Here is a 22,802-nt window from a genome sequence, read left to right on the forward strand (position 1 = left end):
GTCACTATTCCGCTCTCAGTGTAGCTCTTCCGGCCAGTTAGGAAGAGGCCTGCATGATTGTGCACCTGCTGGCTTCTCCAGCCACCCCCTCCACACCCCAGTCATGGAGCTTGTGGAGGCTCCCAGAATCCCCTGCTTCAGGCCACCTCCAAGCCTTTGCACACAGGCTGCATCAATATTTGGGGTGTTCTTGTTCCACTCTCCATCTTCTAAGTCACACTGGACTTCCAAGGTTTAGTTCAGATGATACCATTTTCAGGAGGTGCTCTCTGCTTTCCTCCAAACCTGGGATCTGCCCCCTCCTCTGGGTTCCCAAGGAACTTAGCATACTGCTGACAGTTGTCCATTTTCTTTTCTGATTCATTCCACTGGGTGCCCTTGAGGGCAGGGATAAGGTCCTCTTTCTGGGATAATGTCCCAGGGCCAGACATAGTGTCCGATTCACTATCAACTCTCCATAAATGAATTTTATATTTTGAGTGAATGAATATATCTTAATATATAAAATGCTCAAAAGTTGTGAGTTACACACCTCCCCAGCTCTTCCTAAAACAGAAATACTTTTCATATTATGCTTATCTGTGTGCCTGGGCGGAGAGTGCTCTAAGCCTGGAATAGTCTATCATCTTACCAACCAAAATTCTAACCCAAGGCCCTGAGGAGAGAGGGAACTCAATAGACACTGTTGAAGGTCAGTTCATAAGTAAGGACTAACATACACTTCAGATAATACCAGTCTCCTAATTATGATGGAAAGAGTCACTTTCCATTTATTTTAAATAAATAAATTTTAAATAAATAAATTAGTATTTTGGTGGTATGCTGCTAATATCCTCACTAGACTGTTAAGGAAGATGCACCATCGCCTCTTCAGCGACAAACAGAAGTATCAGGTTGTAAAAGAATGGTCTTCTTTTGCATTTACATGTCCCTCTACAGACTTCTAAGAACTAGTACTTGTGTACTGAATATAGCCTAGAAATAACATGAGAATGAGAATGAGAATGAGAATGAATGAGAAACCATGTGGTCTTCCTTGACAGATGTTTAATTCAGAAGAAAGAAAATGTTTGCAGGCTCACAGAGTCACGGTGCATGGGGTCCCAGGTCCAGAGCCCTTTACTGTTTTCTCCATAAGTGGAGGCACCAAAGCAAAGCAGCTTCTCCAACAAGTAAGTCCACTGAGGCCATGGTTGGGAGAATCCATCATCTAATATGTATGGAAGGGTGTGTGTGTGTGTGTGTGTGTGTGTGTGTGTGTGTGTGTGTGTGTAAATGCAGGTGTAAGCATACACACACACACAAAAGTCCATGTTGATGATCTGCCTTTTGATTATTTGTGTAATTCAACACTGAGATCCACCATAAGAATGATCTGGGAGGTCATGGTACCATTAGATAAGCTAACCTACAGAGAGAGACAGAGCATGAGCAGGGGAGGGTCAGAGAGAGAGGAAGACACAGAATCCAAATCAGGCTCCAGGCTCTGAGCTGCCAGCACAGAGCCTGATGCGGGGCTCAAACTCATAAACCATGAGATCATGACCTGAGCCAATGTCAGTCACTTAACCGACTGAGCCACCCAGGCGCCCCTAGAAAAGAATTTTTAACAAGTCTTCAAACACATAAGAAAACACTAGGCTCAAGATGGATAAGGACCAAAATGAGTGGCTTTCCAATCGTGTATTCTTTCCCTCTAAGGCTAGACTCGGGCCCCATCTTTCTTCTTAATGTGGAGCTTACTAATCAGTCAGAATTTGCACACAAGCTGAATGAAGTTTGTCGTCCTAGGAGTTAGATCAAGTTTTTAGAGCATCAGGATGGACGGCGGCCAAGAAGACATTGCTTCAGCCCCTCTAGCCTTAGGCCTTTATCTGGCCTAATTGGGCAGCCCCATTGTCCCCCTTCCCCTGGCACTTGATCTTAACCCTTGAGGTCCTACCCCTCTGGTAGTGCAAAGAGGCCCGCAGGGCCTGACCCAGGAGGATGAGAGCCTGTTACCCCAAAACCTGCAGCAGCATCACTGGCCTTAGTCCCCTCATGTGGTGCCACTTCTGCTCGGGATCGCCCCCAGAGATTCCTGTGGCTTTCTGTAAGCAGGGACACCACCCCACCCCCCCCCCCCAACCCGGGAGGACGTGTGAGAGTGAGAAAGCCAGAAACCAAGCAGCATCCGGAGGGGGCAGCTCCTCAAATGGACAGACAGCCCCATGTGTAATGTCTTTTCTCTTCACACTGGAAGCCCCACCTCGGATTGACACAGTGACCTAATATCCTTGCAGCACCGACTACAGACCAAGTGCTGGGGTGAAGGGAGCTGCATCTTCCTGAGAATCTTCTGTCCTCACCATCCTCGGTTCATTCCACTTTTCCTCCAGGCCAGATGAAGTAGTGCCAAGTGTGGACTCTAGGAGTTGCATCACTGGCGGGGGCGAGGAGAAGGGTGCTTGCCTAATCCAGACCAGATGGTGGCAACCTTCTCTGTCCCCACTTGGAGTGGAATGTGCGGTCACTAACTTATAGGAGTGTGATGGTAACTGGCATTTATTGAGTTCTCGTATGTGCCGGTGTTATGCTTTCTAACCAGTGCCTCAATCATGAAACGAAATGAGGAGGTTGTTACTCTTAACTGTTCCCATTTTATGGATGGGGAAACTGAGTCTCTAAGGGGTTAAATACCTTGTCCAACACCTCACAGCCAATAAGTATCAAAGGCAGACCTCAGACCCAGGTCTGTCTGGCTCCAGAGCCTTGTCCCAGCCACTCTGACCGCCTGGGTAAGTAACCAACAAAGAAAAACAAGCTTGTAGGCACAGTGTCAGGACTTAATTGAAAGGAGAATTCCCAGGAACTTAGATCAGATGAGATTAGAAGACAAGTATTTCTAACATGAGAAAAAGACACGGTGCTGGTAAAAGCTATGCTAGGTTCTTTGCCATTGGTCCTGTGTTACAAGATTACAGAGAGCTAAATTCATGGATTGAGAAGCATAAAGTCTGTAATTCAGTAGAAGCTCTCATTCCAGCTGTGGGAAAAATAGTTATGCTGTCTGGGGATTATGAATAAATTGTGTCGTTGCCCAGAATGAACATAAACAATCCTTCTTGGACATAAGAGAGTTCTTAGGTCTTCCAAAAAGAATTATTCAACACTGCAGAGTAAGTTTCACTTATAAATTACACATCAGACCTATGTAAACACCATGACAATAGGTTTCTTTTGTGTGTGAGTGTGTGTGTGTTTTATTCAAGTATAGTTAACATACAGTGTTATATTAGTTTCACGTTTCTATACAGGACTCAGTGCTCATCAGGATAAGTATAGTCTTTAATCCCTAGTTCCTATTTCACCCATTCCCCACATACCCACCCACCCACCCACCTCCCCTCTGCTAACCATCAGTTTGTTCTCTGTACAAAACTGGCTTATTTTGAATTAAAGTTTTGCCTTTGCTTTTTCTTTAGATTCTGACCACTGAACAAGACACCAAACCTATCATCACAGACTATTTTTTGATGGAAGAAAAATATTTTATATCTAAAGAAAAGAATGAATGCAGGAAACAACCGTTCCAGAGAGTCATTGGTCCAGAGGAAGAGATTATGCAGATTTTAAGCAGCTGGTTTCCAGAGGAAGGATATGTTGGCAGGATTGTCTTAAAAACCCAGCAGGAAGTAAGTGTGTCTCACACCGTAACAACTCAAGGTGTGATTAACCACCTCACCACTGGCCACCTCCCTCGATTCAGAATTTATCATTGCAACCTGATTTATGTTATTCTTCTTTTTTTTTTTATTTTTTAAAAAAAAAAATTTTTTAACGTTTTTATTCATTTTTGAGACAGAGAGAGACAGAGCATGAATGGGGGAGGGTCAGAGAGAGGGAGACACAGAATCTGAAACAGGCTCCGGGCTCTGAGCTGTCAGCACAGGGGCCCGATACGGGGCTCGAACTCACGGACCGCGAGATCGTGACCTGAGCCGAAGTCGGCGGTCAACCGACTGAGCCACCCAGGCGCCCCTATGTTATTCTTCTTAAGTAAATGGGGAGAAATGATTTTATTCTTCTGCACCTATTCAGAATGTTATCTCTAAGTTACAGAAATTCAGTCTAAAAACCATCTCTTGTAAAAGAAAGGGAGCAAGAATTCAAAGGATTCCTCATGCTTGTCATCAACTGTGGGTCCAGGCTTTGATTTATATGTGAAAAGGCATTGTCATAAGGGTCACAGGACCGTGTCATGCTAGTCCCGTTGGTATTTTACATTTGGGAATTGGTTGCCTTCTTGTTCGTGCCTGTTAAAGTTTTAGCTAATAAAAAGTTCTGTGTTTTTAGGTAGAGCAGTAGTTCTTTGAAAATATTCTGAAACTTCACACAAAGCAAAGTATTCTCAGCTTTGATCAGAGTTAGTAAGAATTTACGTTATGTTCACTAACATTCCTGTGATCATTCGCATGAAGGAAAATAATATAGCAACTTCCTGTCAGCTCTACATTGATTAGTTCCTTTTCAAGTTTGTGGATGGAATACTGATTTTTTTTTTTTTTTTTTTTTGGAATAAACTGTTAAGAGCCCACTAACTTACCGCCATTTTTTTAAATGACATAAAGTCACTGCTCCACCATAGATGTTCAGGCCTCATGATATGTCAGTAATGAGGGAGTGGAGTCAATTCAACAATTAGATTAAACAAATATTTATTGAGCACCTAATACATGCCAAACCCTGTTCTGGGCACATGTAATAGAGCTTGGTTGGTAAAATGCCCATTGGTGACCCATGATGTTGGGACACAGTGGAGATGATAAAGAGCCAGTTTTCAGCATCATGTGCCACTTTTTCACTCTGCACCGAACGGTGAACATGGCCTGCATCGTACTCCACAGACCTCCAACATCTGCTCTGGGAACCACAGCCACTGCCTTTCTTCCTAACCTTGCCTTAGACCATAAAAGGACACTCCAGTTAAGCAAAGAAATGTAATCGTCTCCCCAACCTCCTCTCCCTATAAGACATACACATTGCAAAGGCAGGTAATGAGCAGTTCTGATGATAATAGCTTTATGAGAAAATGTCAGAGGCCTTAGCTGGACTTTTGAAGCCTTCTTCAGTTTCTCTCTAAATTTTTCTGTATTTTTTCTCGTTGACTTGCCTCATTCTTTAGCTACAGGTAAAAAAATGTCCTCTAAGTGATAAGGTCAGCAAGCAAATTTTCAAACCATATATTTGCATAATGATTTACCGTGTTCAAAGTTCTCACTCACTACTTTTTTGAATGATCTCATGAGGTAATGGAAACCATTTTGCACATAGGAAATTGAGGTTCACAGAGGTTAAATCGTGACAAAGTGAGAAGTAGAAAGAACTCAGGTCTGTGGCTTCGAAAGTCAGTGTCCTTGCCCCATCCTGTGCTGCCAGGGCTGGTGATGAGTCAGCCTTCCTGGACCATGGCACCCAGCACTGTGGGGGCAGTGGGAGGCAGTGAGCAAGAGGGAACGTGGGCAGGCTCTTGAGTGTCTTATAGTTAGAAGGGCTGGGGAGGTTAAGAATGCCCATATGCAACTTAAGGTGTATATGAAAACAGGCTATAGAGACCTCAGGAATAAATACTTAACAAGGGCTAGTGGACGAGAAGCATTTTGAACAATAAGGGGAATGAGTTAGAAGGGAAGGCTAACAAACATGTTCTGATGGGGAGAATACAGCAAACTCTCCTGTCTGTGCCTTGGTGAAGAGATTTTTTGAAATGACTGACATGTATCTCCAAAGATAACAAATCACATTTAATGTGTCTCGGGTGACCTGGTACATCGTGGCACACACATATTTACTGACTGAATAAATGAATTCAGCAAGTATTGAATGCAAGCAGACACTAGTATAGTTGATAGATCTGGGCTATATGTATTTCCATTTATTTCATTCTGTGGAACTAGTAAGATAAATAAGCAATTTTCCCGTATATTCAGAGTCCCCAAACTGTTATCCATGACCTCTGATCTCTCCTCCTTGCCTGCCTTTTATAGTTTTCTTGTCTTCTAGGTTCTCAAGCTGTCAGGATCACATCTTCCTGTGGTCAATATGCCTTCCTATGACACCTGCTGGATTTGAAATCAGACAGACCTGGCTCTGCCACAAATTAAATGACCTTGGACAGCTCATTTAACTTCTGTAAACCTCTGTGCCCTAATTTGTAAATCTGTGATTGAAAAAGATTAACATGAGCCTCATGCCAAACATATAGACAATATGTAGAAAAATGCTTAGTAAGCTGTAAAGAACTGTAAGTGAGGACTGTTGTTCTGGTCATAACCTGTGCCTTCTAATGGGGCAGAAAACTCCCTAAAAATAAATAAGTTCTGAGAGAGGCTCTGAGGAGGTCTCTTAAAAGTAATGTTTATTGCATAGTTATTGAGATATTTTATGTGTGCATTAGAACTTTTTTGTTTTCATATTTGCTTGCTTCCTGGTTTTCAAGATACGGATTATAAATTATGTCAGATGAATTACCACCCAACCCCACTCTCAGACTGGTTAAATATATCATGGTCAACACAATGACATATTACACAGCTAAATCTCTAATAATTGACATGAAATGAACACCACAATCTTTTAAGTGGGGAGGAAAAAACAAGCTGCAGAACATTATATGAAGTACAATCTCAGTTTATGTAGTAAAAATGGACAGTAACTCTCCCCTCCCAACACCCCTAATATAACGGATGGGGTCCAAAAACATCAGTCATGAAAATTTTAGGGACCATGATTGTATGATTAATGATATGACTGGGGTGAGCCTGTGGGGCCAGAAGCTCCTGCAACCCAAGTCCTTTCTGGTCCTGGTTGCAGTTTGGCGCCACCTGGTGGCAGTTATCCATTCTGCCTCAGTATCAAAGGGGACAATTCTGGATCCTATGGCTGGCTGGTTGGAACCTCCAGGATAGTTAGTGACAACGATTCTTGGATTTTTCTTGGATTAGTTAGGACCATTTCAGTCATTTCAGTGGCTTGACCTGAGATCAGGCTAGGAGAATGCTGGAATCGAAGGACTCTCCTGCTAAATGCTCTCTTCCTGAGATGAGGTTGCCTCTTCCCCTTCAGACCTCCCCCTTGCAGAAGATAACTGTAAGCTAATAGGGCTAAAAAAAAGGGGGGGGCGGGGGAGCCATTTGACAATCATATTCTATCTAAATTCACGTAATTCCAGGGTTTCATAGTATATATATATATTCACATATACAAAAATATACGTGTACATTCACAGCACATGTTTAGAAGCATATATAACCTAACAACAGTGGTTTTTTTGTAGGGAATGAGATGAGACACAGAAGGGAAAAAGTTGATAATGGGGAAAGCTTGGCTTTTTATTGATCTATTTCTATACTGTTTGAAAATTTTTAATGATACATATGCCTATAGATATATCTAAATATATATTTTATATATATAGCTCCATGTGTAAAATTTGCTAAAAGCCAATTAACCTGATGACCAATTCTCATAACTATTGAGAATTTTGTCAACATTCGTTTCAGTGTGACCTACCTCCAGCCATTGGTTCCGCCTTTCCGCTGTAGTTCCTGTTCTTCCAGCCTGGCTGAATGCCAGTTTGCACATTTCATTGTTCAGATCTCCAGCATTTCTTAAATGCTCAAGGCCTGTGTAGGGCATGAACGGGCTTTCTCCTAAATGTAATTTACTGTGTTCTTACTTGACTTTTAATATTTGGCAAAATGGTGTATTGTCCTTTTCCAAATTTGTCTACAGTTGACTGGGACTCAAAATCCACTGGCAGTAGGAGCAGATCTATTGGCTTATTTTGAGCCAGGTCCTTATTAGTCTGTCAATATCAGCAGAAATACCCACATTACTTTCTTCCTCTCAGAAGATACGTGTATCCTTTAGAATAGTTTATGAAATATTAACTAGTGTATGAAATATAAAGCTAAGATATAGTTTCCACATTGCCAAGATATAGCTCACATTTTTGCTAGGTTTTTCTTTTTCACTCTACATCATCTTACTATTTACTCACACTTTTCATCTCTTTAAACACAGAACCTAGAAGAGAAAAGCATTGTTCAAGATGACAAAGAGGTGACCTTGAGCTCAGAGGAGGAGAGTTTCTTTGTTCAAGTGCACGATGTTTCTCCAGAGCAACCTCGAACGGTCATCAAAGCACCCCGTGTCAGCACCGCACAGGACGTCATTCAGCAGGTGAAACCTTCTCCCTTGCTTGCCTCAGCTCCTCAGTGTAAATCACTAGGACAAATCTGATGTCAGCCCATTTTATGAGTGAAGTTCTAGAACAATGGGGATCTGAAGAGGGAGAGTGTGCCTCTTACAGTTGGAAAATACTAGTTCATTCCTTCAGCAGACACTCACCTAGTATCTACCATGAGTCTGGCTCTCTGTGTAGTGTTGATAACAGACTGAGGTAGGAACTCCACAGAGTAGTAATTTTATTGCCCCAGACATGCCTAAGCCAATCCTAAAGACTGTCTCTCAAAGATCCTACAGAAGACATGCTGGAGGCCTTCTCTGGCCCTTTCCCTCCTCTAAGTCATACTTCTTGGTGCACATGGTTTCAGAGAACTATACTTCCTTCCTTCAAGCTGTGTAATGGTTTGTGTTTATTAAACACCCATTTGAGAAGTGGTATAGCATAATGGTTAACAGCACAGAAGACTCTAGATCAAATTACTCCAGGTTCAAACCCCAGCTCTACTTTTTAAAAAATTTTTTAAACTTATTAATTTTTAAAATTTACATCCAAATTAGTTAACATATAGCGCAGTAATGATTTCAGGAGAATTTAGTGACTCATCGCTTACATATAACACCCAGTGCTTATCCCTACAAGTGTTCTCCTTAATGCCTCTTGCCCAATTAGCCCATTCCCCCACCCACAACCCTTTCAGTAACCCTTGGTTTGTTCTCCATATTTACGAGTCTCTTACGTTTTGTCCCCCTCCTTGTTTTTATATGATTTTTGCTTCCCTTCCCTTATGTTCATCTGTTTTGTCTCTTGAAGTCCTCATGAGTGAAGTCATGTATCTGTCTTTCTCTAATTTCGCTGAGCATAATATCCTCTAGTTCCATCCATGTTGTTGCAAATGGCAAGATTTCATTCTTTTTGATTGCCAGGTAATATTCCATACAAGTATTCCATTGTATACACACACACACACCACAACACACACATACACACACACACACACACACACACACACACCCCACATCTTCTTTATCCATTCATCAATGGACATTTGGGCTCTTTCTCTATTTTCGCTATTGTTGATAGTGCTGCTCTACACATTGGGGTGTATGTGCCCCTGTGAAACAGCACTCTGGTATCCTTTGGATAAATACCCGGTAATGCAGTTGACCCCAGCTCTAGTTCTTAGTGCCTCAGCTACAGTAGTGTGCTGGTAAACTGGCTCTCTTAAGGAAAAACAAAAAAGCTCCAACTGATTGTTTGTGTTTGCCAGTTTCTGTTGTGTGGCTGCTCCCACCATGTCTGATTTCACTGACCCGTTCCAGTTGGCTCCAGCACACTGTTTACCATGTGCTAAGTTACTACATAGATAACGTGGAGATAGTATAATAGTACTTTCCACCCAGAGTTGTTGTGATAGTGAAGTCAGTAAGTATCGGTAACGTGTATAATGCTCAGCACATGGCAAACACTATAGTGTTATTTGCTATTGTTGCATGATTATGTGGTTAATATTTGCCTCCTTAATTGAGTTTGAACTCCAAGAAAGCCCAGACATATGGGCGTTTTTTTTGTTCATCTTTATCTCTCCAAAGGATAGTACTGTATCTGGGACACAGGAAGCCTTCACTAAACATTTGATGACTAAATAAACATGTAAGCGAAAGATGATCTCGTACTAAATGAGAAGTGAGGCCAGGTAAATAACTAAAATGCCTTCAACATCCAAGACACTGAGATGAAGCAGCCTGGTGGGACAGAAAGGCTCCTGAAGGTCAAGATTCTGTCTCTCATTGTCTGTGTGACCTTCATGTCTATGAGCTTTGGTGCATGTAGAAAATCCAGTGAAAGTCCTTATTCTACCACTTATTAGTTGTGCATCCTTTGGAATCTGTTTAACCTTCATACATTTAAGCTTCCTTGTCTGAAAATGGGGTAATACCTAAATCATGGTCTGTTGTGAAGCTTTATCAGGTAATGCAAGAAAGCACGTTACAAGCTATAAGTACACAGATGTAAAATGAGGAATGATATGAGGCCATCTGAAAGATCCCTTCCTTCTCTAAACGTCTGTGACATTTTCCCCACCTTCAAGTCTCATTCAGAATGAATGCAAGTGTTGGAGATACTGTATCTGTATTCAGTTGACTGTAATTTTTTTTTAATGTTTATTTATTTTTGAGAGAGAGAGACAGTGCGAGCAGGGGAAGGGCAGAGGGAGAGGGAGACACAGAACCTGAAGCAGGCTCCAGGCTCTGAGCTGTCAGCACAGAGCCCGACGCGGGGCTCGAACTCATGGACCGTGAGATCATGACCTGAGCTGAAGTCAGACGCTTAACCAGCTGAGCCACCCAGGCGCCCCTCAGTTGACTATAATTTATCTTTCAGACCTTATGCAAAGCAAAGTATTCCTACAGCATCCTGAGCAATCCCAACCCAAGTGACTATGTGCTTTTGGAAGAGGTGGTAAAAGACACGACCAAGAAGTCTTCCACCCCAAAGTCCTCCCAGCGGGTCCTTTTGGATCAGGAGTGTGTGTTTCAAGCCCAAAGCAAGTGGAAAGGGGCAGGAAAATTCATCCTTAAGCTAAAGGAGCAGGTGCAGGTAAAGTTCAAAGTTCTTTTGCTCTCTTCACAAAGTATTTGCTATTCACAGCTCCACGGTAATCAAATTTGGGAGCTCGTGAAATCTTGAAGAAAGTTCCTGAGCCAAGGGATATAGTTGGGAGAAAATCATTTGGCTTCATTTTCACTATGTGAAAAGAAAGGTAGTGCCTGCCACCCCTCCACGGGTAAGCAGTCCTGAAAGAGGTGTCCCTCAGCACTTCTTCCCAAAGCTCTACTTACTGGAGAGGAAGAGGAAAGGGTTCTATGATAGCATGTCATGTGACTGAGGATCCCGGCTTTAACATACCAATGGAAGGTTCTTTTTTTCCCCACAGGCATCCCGAGAAGACAAAAGGAAAGGCATTTCTTTTGCAAGTGAATTTAAGAAGTTCACCAAGTCAACTAAACAACCCCGAGGACTCGCATCACCTTCTCAGGTCTTGGCCTCAGAAGGTGTCCAAAACAAGGAGGAGAAACCTATGGGCAGCTTGTCCTCCGGTGACACCATGGAGTATCGACAATAACCAAGGTTGGCACGTTTTACCCGGGTAGACTTGAATCATCACATTATTCTGAAATGGGGACCAACTACTGTGTAAGGGCCAGTAGGAGGATGTCCCCTGAAGGCAGATAGGAATGGTACCTAAAAACAAGAAAAGACCTCTGCAGATTTATGTATAACATTTATAACTTTAGACTGCTGGGTTTGTAGATGGCCAAACGAAGGCCCCGAGAGGACAACCCACTTGCCCGACCTACTACATCAGCCTTATTTCATCAGACATAGAACTGCCTTAATTATTGCTCACGGTCCTGGACATTCTCAAAGGACTTCTGTGGGTCATTCAGCTCTTATTCCTTTGGATTTCTAGTTTCAGGTCCGTTTCAAGGTTTGATTTAGCCTCAACAACCTCACCTTGGTCTGCCTCAATTAAAACATTAAAAACCTGGCATCCAGGATGCGATGGTTAAAAAGAAAGCAAAATAACATAACAGCCTCTGTCTTGAAACTGCAGTAAATTAAGCCTTTGGTTGCCCGCCCACTGCGTGGCATTTACAGAGTAAACTTAGTTCTATCTTAAAACAAATTACCGGGGCGCCTGGGTGGCTCGGTCGGTTAAGCGTCCGACTTCGGCTCAGGTCGTGATCTCATGGTCCATGAGTTCGAGCCCCGCGTCAGGCTCTGTGCTGACCGCTCAGAGCCTGGAGCCTGTTTCAGATTCTGTGTCTCCCTCTCTCTCTGCCCCTCCCCTGTTCATGCTCTGTCTCTCTCTGTCTCAAAAATAAATAAACGTTAAAAAAAAAACCAAAAAAACAAATTACCGTATATGGAACCCAAATTAAAAAAAAAAAAACTTGAGGAAACCAGATTTTTTTTTTCACTTAGTTTGTTAATGAACCCAGGGATTAAAGCCCAGTTTTTACCTGTGTCACTGTAGTTGTAAAATTAATGAGACCGACGGCATAGTGAAGGCATTGCTGCTTATACTGTAGAGGTTGATCGTCTGTCTTTATCACAATTAGGAATTTCTTATATTAAATTGGAGCTCACAATTAAAGACTTTATTGATACCTTTTGACAGGACCTAATTTGATTTATAATAGCACAAAAGAAGGCTCAATACACTGAGCCCGTATTTCCACATTTAAGAAGCTCTTAAAATAACCAGTGCCCCACACAACGCCGTGCAAAGCTCTTCCAAAACAGTCAGGGCCAAACACAGGGAACACCCTCCTTCAGAATATCTGCGTATTCAGCTATTATGAGGTTTGTTTAGGTTCTGTATGGAAAGGATCATCAGAAGGAACTCTCAGAACTACAGCAGCAAATCCCCATCAAATAGCATCGGACAATAGTAAATACACATAGAACGGCAAAGCCCTGACCTATGCCAGACCGAGAATGTTCAACACTCATTTTCTGTTGAGATACATCTGGAATCCCAATTTTTAAAAGTTCCAGAGGTGGGTGCCTGGGCAACTCAGTTGATTGCTGACTCTTGATTTCAGCTCAGGTCATGATCTCATGGTTCATGAAATCAAGCCCCACGTCAGGCTCTGCATTGACAACACAGAGCCTGCTTGGGATTCTCTCTCTCCCTCTCTCTGCACCTCCCCTGCTCATGCACTCATAAAAAAAATTTTTTTTAAAGTTCCAGGGGCCTCTGGCTGCCACAGTTGGTGAAGCGCCCGACTCTTGATCTTGGGGCCGTGAGTTTGAGCCCCACGTTAGGCACAGAGATTACAATTAATCGATCAACACATACATATATACATTAAAAGTTCCAGACTCACTTTCTTTTTTGCCCCAGGACACTGAGACAATAGTGCCTTCTCCAAAAGCCAAGTGAGCTTTAGGACTAAGCATCAATGTTGAGCCTCCACAGCTGTTCAGAAGATGGCTTACCTTGGTAGTGGGTCTGTGAGCGTGACACTAAGGACAGTAATTAAATCCCAAAATATTGTTTTCCATGTCAAGAACTTAGCATCAAATAAATCATAGATGTGATGTTATACACACCCCTTAGATTATAACCTCCACAGTGACAGTGGAATTATGCTCTGCACAATGGAGCCCTCACTGTGCCACAAGATTACAAGAAGTACATCAGAATATAGCTCCACTGGAAATCTGACTTAAAAAGAATAAGCTTGTTATAATGAGCATTATTAGGAGTAGGGGTGAGGGGTGATTTAGAGGTATGCCTTTGGACTATATTTTTCTGTAGCAAGCATAATCATTGAGTTGACCTCAGCTTTACCTAAACTTGGGGAAGCTTCTCTTTAAAAACATCCATGGGTGCATCTATGGGAATATGTATCTCATGTTATAAACTCCTTTACAAATGGTCTCATGAGAAGAGACTTTTTGTGCTCGCGAGAAGACAAGTGTAGTGTTTTTGCTGTTTTCTGAGAACGTAAGGTTTCATGTTACTTGTTCTAAAATTTTCACCCCTGAAGTTTTAAGAGTTACCCCTTAATAATTTCCACAATTATATACCTTACTCATATCTGAAATAATGCAGAGTTGAAGGACTTCCCCCTTTTAAAAAAGTTGAAATTTATTTGATTGTGATTACAAAAACCTTTCTAAAGAATGTGGTGTTCGGAACAGAAATAGGCTCATGTTCCACCACCCAGGAGCATCATGTTATGACACTGTGAGTTTATAGCAAACAGTCTCTCCTCCAAAACCAGCCACCAAAGCTGTGGGTTTCTGTCGGTCGAATAACACTAAACCCTTGCTACACTGCAAATGTTTCTGTTCCTGCATTTTAAATATACTAACAAAGCTATGTATACAACTTTACAGGTGAAGACCTTTTGGTAAGAAGTTAAAGTCAAGAGTGAACATGGTGGAAACAAATACAATTTGCTTATTTTCATTAGACTTAAACTGGAAATTGAGGATTTCTGAACCGAAGCCTTCTTGACACATGATGTGAGGTCCATGCTGAGGACAAGCAAAATGGCAAGGGCTACCTACCAACCAATTTCCTGATGAATGCAACAATGCAGCCCAGGAGATTGCCACTTTGCAAATGTCAGCAGTTGGGAAAAAAACATTGCTAAGCTCGCAATAACTGACTTAGAACAAGGGTCAGCAAACTTTGTCCATAAAGGGCCAGATGGTAAACATTTTAGGCTTTATGAGCCATATGGTCTCTGTAGCAATTACTCAGCTCGGCTGTCACAGTGCAAAAGCAGCCATAGATGATCTATACGTGAATAAGCATGGCTGTATTCCAATGAAACTATTTACAGACACTGAAATCACAATTTCACATAATTTTCACATCACAAATAATCCTCTTTGGGGTTTTTTCCAATCAGTTAAAAATGTAAAAGCTATTCTTAGTTCAAGAGCCATACAAACACTGGCGGCAGGCTAGATCTGGCCCAGGGCCATAGTTTGCTGACCTGACTTAGAAAACTGGCAACAAGAGCCACAAAGGTCTGAAAACAAGCGAGGTTAGTCATACAGTTCATGCCGGACAATTGGAAGCTTTAGGGCATTGTGAGTGTAAATATGTCCTGTAAGATTCATCACAAAGTAATTTGATTTAGTTTCTATATTGTGCACCATAGCGGACTCTTCTTTACCATTTCTTTTTACATACAGAATGATGTTGGGTTTTTTTTAAGTTTATTGCTTATGTATTATTCACAGATTATTCCACTTTTGGTTTTCACAAATTGAATTTAGAATGATGTACAAATTAGTATCTTCTGAGCTGTGACATCTTAACAAAAAATTTAACATTTCTTAAAGTAAAAGTAGACTGAATTGGTGTTCAAATTTATTTATTTTGCAAGGTTTGTATTGACACTGTACTTATATATTTATTATACATCGCTTTCTTGATATTGCTTTTAGATTTAGAAGTATTAGTGGTTCTAGCTCACTATTTGAAGACAAATCTCCTAAAAAAAAAAGAAAAAAAGTACGCTCTGAATACCTGACATGGGCCAGAATTTCATGCAAAAAAAAAAAAGCTTCATTTTCATTTCTAATTGAAGAGCTATTGATCCAAGTCATAACTGCCACTCAAGGTAAATTATCTTTAAAATCTTACTGCATAAAACTATAACGTAAGTATAAAAGATTTTTACTCTCAGTATGAAGCAAATTATGACTTTTAAAATGCAATGTGTGCCCCTCTGAAGTAAAATCCAAATTTTATCTTTCTGCTGATATTAAAATTTTTTCTTCAAATTATAAAACAAAGTCCTAACCTTTTGAGAAGTTCTTTTTATGCCAATTGTAAAAATGAATAACATGGTCCCCAGTTCTTTGCATACTCTAAAATCAGAAGTGTTAAAAGTATACCACACAGGGGCGCCTTGGGTGGCTCAGTCAGTTCAGCATCTGCCTTTGGCTCAGGTCATGATCTCACAGGTTGTGACTTCGAGCCCCACATTAGGCTCCGTGCTGACAGTGCAGAGCTTGTTTGGGATTCTCTCCCTCTCCCCTCTCTCTGCCCCTCCCCTACTTGCTCGCACTCTCTCTCTCTCTCTCTCTCTCTCTCAAAATAAATAAAAACAAAAAAAAAATCACACCATACAGCTTTCACATTATTGGAAGTTCGTACTCAAAGCCTTAATGCTAGAGCAGTGACCACTTGCTTGTCGACAGAATTCAGGCTATTCCAGTTTGATGGAGTTTGCACAGTGCTACAGGTTTCTTTTCAAATAATCTATAATAAATGCACAGTACTGCCCATTAAAAAAAAAAAATTCCAGAAACATGTTATCATGCTTCTATAAATCTGGCATCTTTTCTTCTGGTTTGGCATACCGTGTATTGCAAACTGAATTACTGGCCTAACTGGCTAGAGTCAAAATGAAAACCCATGCAGAGATGAGATGACTGGTCTCTCTAGGTTTTATCACTTGGCCTTGATTCTAAGCTCCAGCCCCACCTCACCCCCATCTTTAACATAGTTCATTTGGCTGCAGAACAGAATCGGCAACTTCCTGAGACTGAAGTGAGACCACGTCTCACAAGTGAATATATTGCCTGTACTGAACCCTACTTGATTGTTCAGTTCCTTTTGAGGTGAAAGCACATCCTCTAGTTGAGTCTTTGGGACTTCAGGAAGGACACATTGCTCAACACGTAAAGCATCTATTCTATTACAACTAACCAAAACAACCTGGTGTTTGCCAAAAATACAAAATTTTTTAGTTTATCTGAACCATAGAGTTATGATGGCATACCAAATGAAAGAAATTACCCTATTTAGAATGAATCAAAAATGGCCACCCAGACTGTACCCATTAACACTTCATACTTTCCATACTACTAAAAATCTGGGTAGCAAAGTTTTATCAGTAAGTTGATATGGAAAGAAATCTGAATAGGAACTCCTGGGTGGCTCGGTTAGTTAAGTGGCCAACTTTGGCTCAGGTCGTGATCTCGGAGTATCTCTCTTTGTGGGTTCAAGCCCCAGGTCAGGCTCTGTGCAGACGGCTCAGAGCCTGGAGCCTGCTTTGGATTCTGTGCCTCCCTCTCTCTCTGCCCTTACCCTGCTCGTGCACGTATGCTCTCTCTCTCTCTCTCTCAGCATAATAAACATTAAAAAGAAAAAAAGAATCTATTTATGCAGGTTAGGTTTATTACAAAGTTTGGAGGAAAAGTATTTGAAGACGCTTCACTAAAAGCAGAGGAGCATGAGTTGTGTTACTCTGTATGGTGATGCCAGCTTTACAGAATATACAGAGCTGATGAGAAAGGATTAGGTAAGAATCCAACTTGATCAGTGATGCTGAAAGAAATAGACTAACTTCCTCTCGGTCACCTGTTCATCTGGAATTGGTTGTTTTACAAAATAATAGAAGGTTACATGAGGTTGTTAAGGAAGCCAGGGTAAGTTTGAGGGCAAATTTGTAGGAAGTAACAATACTATTTGGGCGGAAAGTGCCCTCTTGAGGGAACCTTCTTTTCATGTCATCCTTTGCAAGTAAGTTATTTATAAATTCTCCAGTTGGGGGTATATAGTTGCAGCTACAAGTGAGTTACAGTGCCTTGTTTTTAATTAAAGTTACTTTCTAACAAAGGTCTCCCATCTCAATGGCTCCGGAAACACTGGAGGCTCTTTAATGAAGCGGCCCCCTGCTGCCACACACCCACTCCTTCCTCAAACTACATCTTCCCCTTCCTCTGCTCTCCCTCCCTATCCAGTACCTCTGCAGATCTGTCCTCCTCTGCCTGGACAACCATAGGCCTTGCTTAATTCTGACAAGTAACAGAGATTGCATTCTGCCTGGAAAAAACTGAATTGACTTGCCCACACGATACTCCACAACTAGGCCACACCAAGAGAAGAGTAGGATCTTCCTGGCTGGTGTCGGATCTCCAACTAGGCGGAGTGGGAGGCAGCCCACAGCCTACGTGCTCTCCAGACGGCTGCCTCGGACTCCTCGCAGTTGCTTCTCTTACATGAGCGTCAAAGTGACAAGAGGTGAACACCTGGACCCTCCGGAAAGTTATTAGAAAACAAAGATTGCCTCTTACACCAAGTCCAGCACCCATGATATGGGGCACGGTCAACAATTTATGTGTTCTTGGCCATCTCTAAGTATCAACTTCCTGAAAGGAATCTTTGGCTGATGGCTAAGGATTTAGACATGGGATGACCTGAAATGAGTGTTTTTGAAATACTGACTCTCCATGATTACGAAGCTACTCATTCATATACATCTCTTAGATCCAAAATATACTATGCTCAAGCAGACCATCAAGCAGGTCTCTGAAACCTTTCCTAAGTCTCTGAACTTTGAAATAATTCACTCTGACACTGAATTGGGTAATGTTGCATTTTTTTTCATGTTGTGTGAATGATCTGACTTAACATGCAGGACCATGGAAGACTGAAGCTGTGTCTTACACTCGTTATTATCCCACTTCACTTTTAAGTGCTTAGCACAGTGCTAAGCACATAGTAGGTGCTCGATATTGGTCTAGTTAAAAATATATTAAGGCTGTAAGCTTGTTATAGCCTCAGGATATGTATGTGTGTGTATGTGTGTGTGTGTGTGTGTGTGTGTGTATGTTACTATGATATTTAGTTCTGAAAATGAAACTCATCAACACAGGCCATGAAAGTTTATGCACAGATTTCATTCTCAAATTCATAAAGGGTATTCAAATACTAGATGTGTAATTTTATGGTCCCACTGTGATTCTCTGTATGTGTAACTACAAAGTTAAAAGCATAATACAAGTGTGAAATAGTTCATGAATTTCTACTTCAAAATTGATTTTTCACCTAAACTAGTTTCTCCTGCCAAAGTGAAATATAAATGTATTTGTATATGTTTGGAAAATAAATGATTTGTGACATGCATTCGTCATTTGTGCTCTGATGGGGAAAGACCATGTGGTCAAACATCTATTCATAACGTTTCTGGACTCTGTTTTATATCTAAAATGTGGTTTAAAAGCAAATATTTATATATTAAATTGTACATTTCATTAAATAAGCCTACAAAAAAACACTTTTTAAAATCACATAAGAATATGCTATATATATATATACATATATATATATATAAACATATACACACGCGCGCGCGCATGCTGAAAGATAACATGCACTGTTGAGCAGATATCCCCCATTAAGCTGGAATAATAAAGGCAATTTCTATTTTTATTTATTTCATGAGGGAAAAAAAGGGCTTTAAGCTCTAGAACAAAGGAACTGGCTTCTATAGTTTCAAAGACATAGAAGATCTATTTAATTGGGAATGCTGTACATTTTATTAAATTCTCACATCACAAGAACAGGAAGCAGAAGGGTACCTGGCTGGCTCAGTCAGTAGAGCATACGGCTCTTGATCTCAGGTCCATGAGTTCGAGCCCCACGTTGGATACAGAGATTGCTTAAATAAAGAGAGAGGGAGAAAGAAAAGAAAGAAAAGAAAAAAGAAAAAGAAAGAAGGAAAGAAAGAAAAGAAGAGAAAAGAAAGAAAGAAAGAAAGAAAAAGAAAGAAAGAAAGAAAGAAAGAAGGAAGGAACAAACAAACAGGGGCTCCTGGGTGGCTCAGTCAGTTAAGCATCTGACTCTTGATCTCAGCTCAGGTCATGATCTCATGGTTCATGAGACCAAGCCTCACGTCGGGGCTCTGCACTGACAGTGTGGAGCCTGCTTGGGATTCCCTCTCTCCCTCTCTCTCTGCCCCACCCCTCTCTCTCTCTCTCTCAAAACAAATTAAGGAAAAAAAAATAGGAAGCAGAAAAAAGCAGCTGTTTTATTTAATTATTCACAGTAAAGAATATTTATAACCTGGTTGTAATAAAAACTTATTTCAGAGGTCATTCCTAGAATATGACAGTATCTTAGGTAAAATATTGTTTAATTATATTCATAAAGAAGAGGATCGTATCTGTACAAAGGGAGAGGAGGGGCTGGAGGAGGGTAGGAAGAGGAGGAGAGGGTGGAAGAGGAAGAAAAGAAGAAAAGCCCTTCAATAGGCACCATTTATCCTTAAACAGAGTCAAGTCTTAGACTTGGTTTTTCCACCCAGGAGTCCTTCCCCCATCACCCTCCAGGGCACATTAGAAAATGCAAAGAACTTTGAAGAGATTAGAGTCACATTCAAACTTTCATTGCAAGTAGCCATAATGAACACTCTCATTCTTTTTTTAAAAGATCGAATTAGATTACTTCTTGAAGTGTATCATCCAACAAGAGCCAATGAACTTGGTGTCCAATTTCAAACTATTTTCTCTTTTTCTCAAAAATCTTTATAAAAATATACTCATTCAAATATAGAATTCTTATTTTCATCTATAGTGTTCCAAAAAATATATATTTACTTCATTAGAAAGCGTTTTGGTCAGGACGCCCAGGTGATTCAGTCAGATGAGTGTCTAACTCTTGATTTCGGTTCAGATCATGATCTCATGGGTCTGTGGGATTGAGCCCCACATTGGGCTCTGCACTGACAGCAGGGAGCCTGCTTAGGATTCTCTCTCTCCTTCTCTCTCTGCCCTTCGCCTGCTCGCTCACACGCTCTCTCTCTCTCTCCCCCTCCCAAAATAAATAAATAAACATCAAAAGGAAAAAAAAAGAGTTTTGGTCATAAAGAGTAGCTGAATGGTATAAAGCAATCTCACGGTCTTGATTTTTCTACACTCTATGCCCTCATTTTAATCTAGCAACTGTAATTCAATTAAGTTCACTTCAAATATTTTTTTTTTTAAACTATAACTTAAGATGTATATTAAGTTTTAAAAAGGCAACATCATCAAGAAACTTCCAAATATGGGGGTAGGGGGCTCTCAATTCTCCTTTCTTAATGACATTTTCAGAATCTGGGCAGAACCCTGTGCCATGCAAAGGGTAACTCTTCCACCTCTGTTAATTTTCTTAGGAAGCTTCCCTTATGTAAAGAGAATGTCCTAAATTAACAATATGTCTCTATGTGCATCTAAACAAACACAAATATGCAAGAAAGCCCATGGACGCTTCGCTCTTCTACCTCTGCAGTGATGTTGTCGAATATCTGCTGAAATCCAGAGGCAAGTGAGTAGCGACTTCACTGCAATGTCTTTTGATTAGTTGATTTAAATCTTCATTCAAAAATGCATCCCCTTGTAAAACTTCATCCTGCAAAAATATTAAAAGTAACTCATATTAAAAGTTCTAAAAGCCAAGCTGTGAGCAAAATTAAAAATGGTGACACCTGACCCCAAGCCAACATGTGCCGGGTCTTGGACATCTCCTGTACTGAACAAAACGGTCTCAGGACTGTCTCCACAGAATCCCAACCCCACAGATCCAGCCTACCATCAACTCCTAAACATGAGAGGAAAAAAAAGTACCTATAACACAATTAAGCAAGTTGGAATCAGTTAATAAGAGACATCCTTAGTTTTTATTTCATCTTTTAAAAAAATATGAAAAGTATCACATACCTTCCTTTTGGAACTTGAAGACTGAACGGGAGGATTGAATGTCATTGCAGCCATGCTGTAAGTCTCAAAAAGTTCTGTAGCAGATCTATAATCACAGAAGAAATGTAAAGACATCACCATACCCGTGTAACTTGAAAATAATTAGACTGTACCCAAAGAGAAGCACGCATTATTCTAAACCCATATAGTGAGGGACAACCTAATTTTGCTCTTAAAACCAACAAACTCATGTAAAATAAACCCTAAATTCCCATGTAATGATAATGTTATCCAACTAAATCCACCTCAGAGAGGTCTGGTGTGCATTGAGAAATACAAGGCTGGACAAAAGACAAGGCCAAGCAGAAGACCTCCAGCTCAATGTGATCAAATCCCAACTCAACCACAGTTACGTGAACAATATGCAACTAAGTCATGGGGGTCCAGAGAAGTGAAGCACAGTGTTACCCTCCATGGCTTTCAAACAGCTCAATCTTTCAGTTACTGGCCTAGATTAAATGTCCATACCCATGGCTGTCCATGAATGCTTAGTGATTTGGGGTTGGTTTACATTCTCTGAAGGAGACTGGGAAGGGCCTGCAACAGTCACATCCCAAGCTCCACCCTCCAGGGCAAGACCACCAGGAGTCTCCTTTCTCAAGCTTTTGGGATAAACCCACCCTTCGTCTTCCTCCAGAGGACATTTCTGGCATAAATGAGGCAAACGTTCAAAGTCTCTGACAAAAACATGCCATAAAAGGAACATGAATAAGAAAACTGACAAATAATTGTTTTCTCCTTTCTCTCCCTTTTCGAAAAGGCTGGGGGCACTTGGGTAGCTCCGTCAGTTGAGCATCCAACTTCAGCTCAGGTCATGATCCCAAGATGCATGAGTTGGAGCCTCACATCAGGCTCTCTGCTTGTCAGCAGAGCCCGCTTCGGACCCTCTGTCCATTCCCATCTCTCTGCCCCTCCCCCATTCGTTCTCTCTCTTTCGAAATAAACTTTAAAAAAAATAAAAACTGGGGTGCCTCGGTGGCTCGGTGGGTTAAGCGTCCAACTTCTGCTCAGCTCATGATCTCGCAGACTGTGAATTCAAGCCCCACGTCAGGCTTGGTGCTGACAGCTCAGAGCCTGGAGCCTGCTTCCAATCCTGTGTCTGCCCCTCCCCAGCTCATGCTCGGTCTCTCTCTCTCTCTCAAAAACAAATAAACATTAAAAATAAAATTAAAAATAAAAAACAAGGCTGGAGGACAGGTGGGAAGTATGAGGGGAAAAAAAAGCAAACGGCCACTTTATCATTTAATAAGACCAAAAGTTATCTTTAGTCTACCCAGAGGGAAAAGCATTCATGGAAAACTACAGAGTTTATGTCTCATTTAGAAGGGAGGAAGCAGCTGATTTCTGCCATGTAAAAATACAGATCTATTTTGCCAAATCTCCCAGTACTTCAAGGAGCTGGAAATTTTATTTTTAGGTGAATTCCTCTAATATTTAAAATATAGCAAATAATTCCATTTTTGTTTAAACTGTGAAGAGGTCAGAACATCACTCTGCTGACCTCCTGATC

General features: G+C 41.1%; 2 protein-coding genes across 3 annotated transcripts in view; one reads left to right on the forward strand and one right to left on the reverse strand.

Moving 5' to 3' along the window:
- The window catches only part of LOC122201660 (1-phosphatidylinositol 4,5-bisphosphate phosphodiesterase epsilon-1-like), a 224,901-nt gene extending 209,781 nt beyond the window's left edge, over window positions 1-15,120 (forward strand). Inside the window, 6 exon segments of the mRNA XM_042907512.1 lie at window positions 1,044-1,172; window positions 3,465-3,674; window positions 8,065-8,223; window positions 10,613-10,828; window positions 11,166-11,359; window positions 14,144-15,120. Coding sequence (XP_042763446.1) covers window positions 1,044-1,172; window positions 3,465-3,674; window positions 8,065-8,223; window positions 10,613-10,828; window positions 11,166-11,354 — 903 coding nt within the window. The 3' untranslated portion in view covers window positions 11,355-11,359; window positions 14,144-15,120.
- The window catches only part of NOC3L (NOC3 like DNA replication regulator), a 55,806-nt gene that overhangs the window by 1,104 nt on the left and 31,900 nt on the right, over window positions 1-22,802 (reverse strand). Inside the window, exons 20-22 of one of the 2 annotated variants that reach the window (XM_042907510.1) lie at window positions 21,254-21,338; window positions 20,818-20,945; window positions 15,209-15,255 (exon numbers count right to left, since the gene is read on the reverse strand). In XM_042907510.1, the coding sequence (XP_042763444.1) occupies window positions 15,237-15,255; window positions 20,818-20,945; window positions 21,254-21,338 (232 nt within the window). In that variant the 3' untranslated portion in view covers window positions 15,209-15,236. Of the gene's footprint in view, window positions 1-15,208; window positions 15,256-20,817; window positions 20,946-21,253; window positions 21,339-22,802 lie in introns of those variants that run through there. The other variant, XM_042907509.1, reaches the window with a different exon arrangement.

Source organism: Panthera leo, chromosome D2 (assembly GCF_018350215.1).
Source record: "Panthera leo isolate Ple1 chromosome D2, P.leo_Ple1_pat1.1, whole genome shotgun sequence".
Taxonomy (NCBI): domain Eukaryota; kingdom Metazoa; phylum Chordata; class Mammalia; order Carnivora; family Felidae; genus Panthera; species Panthera leo.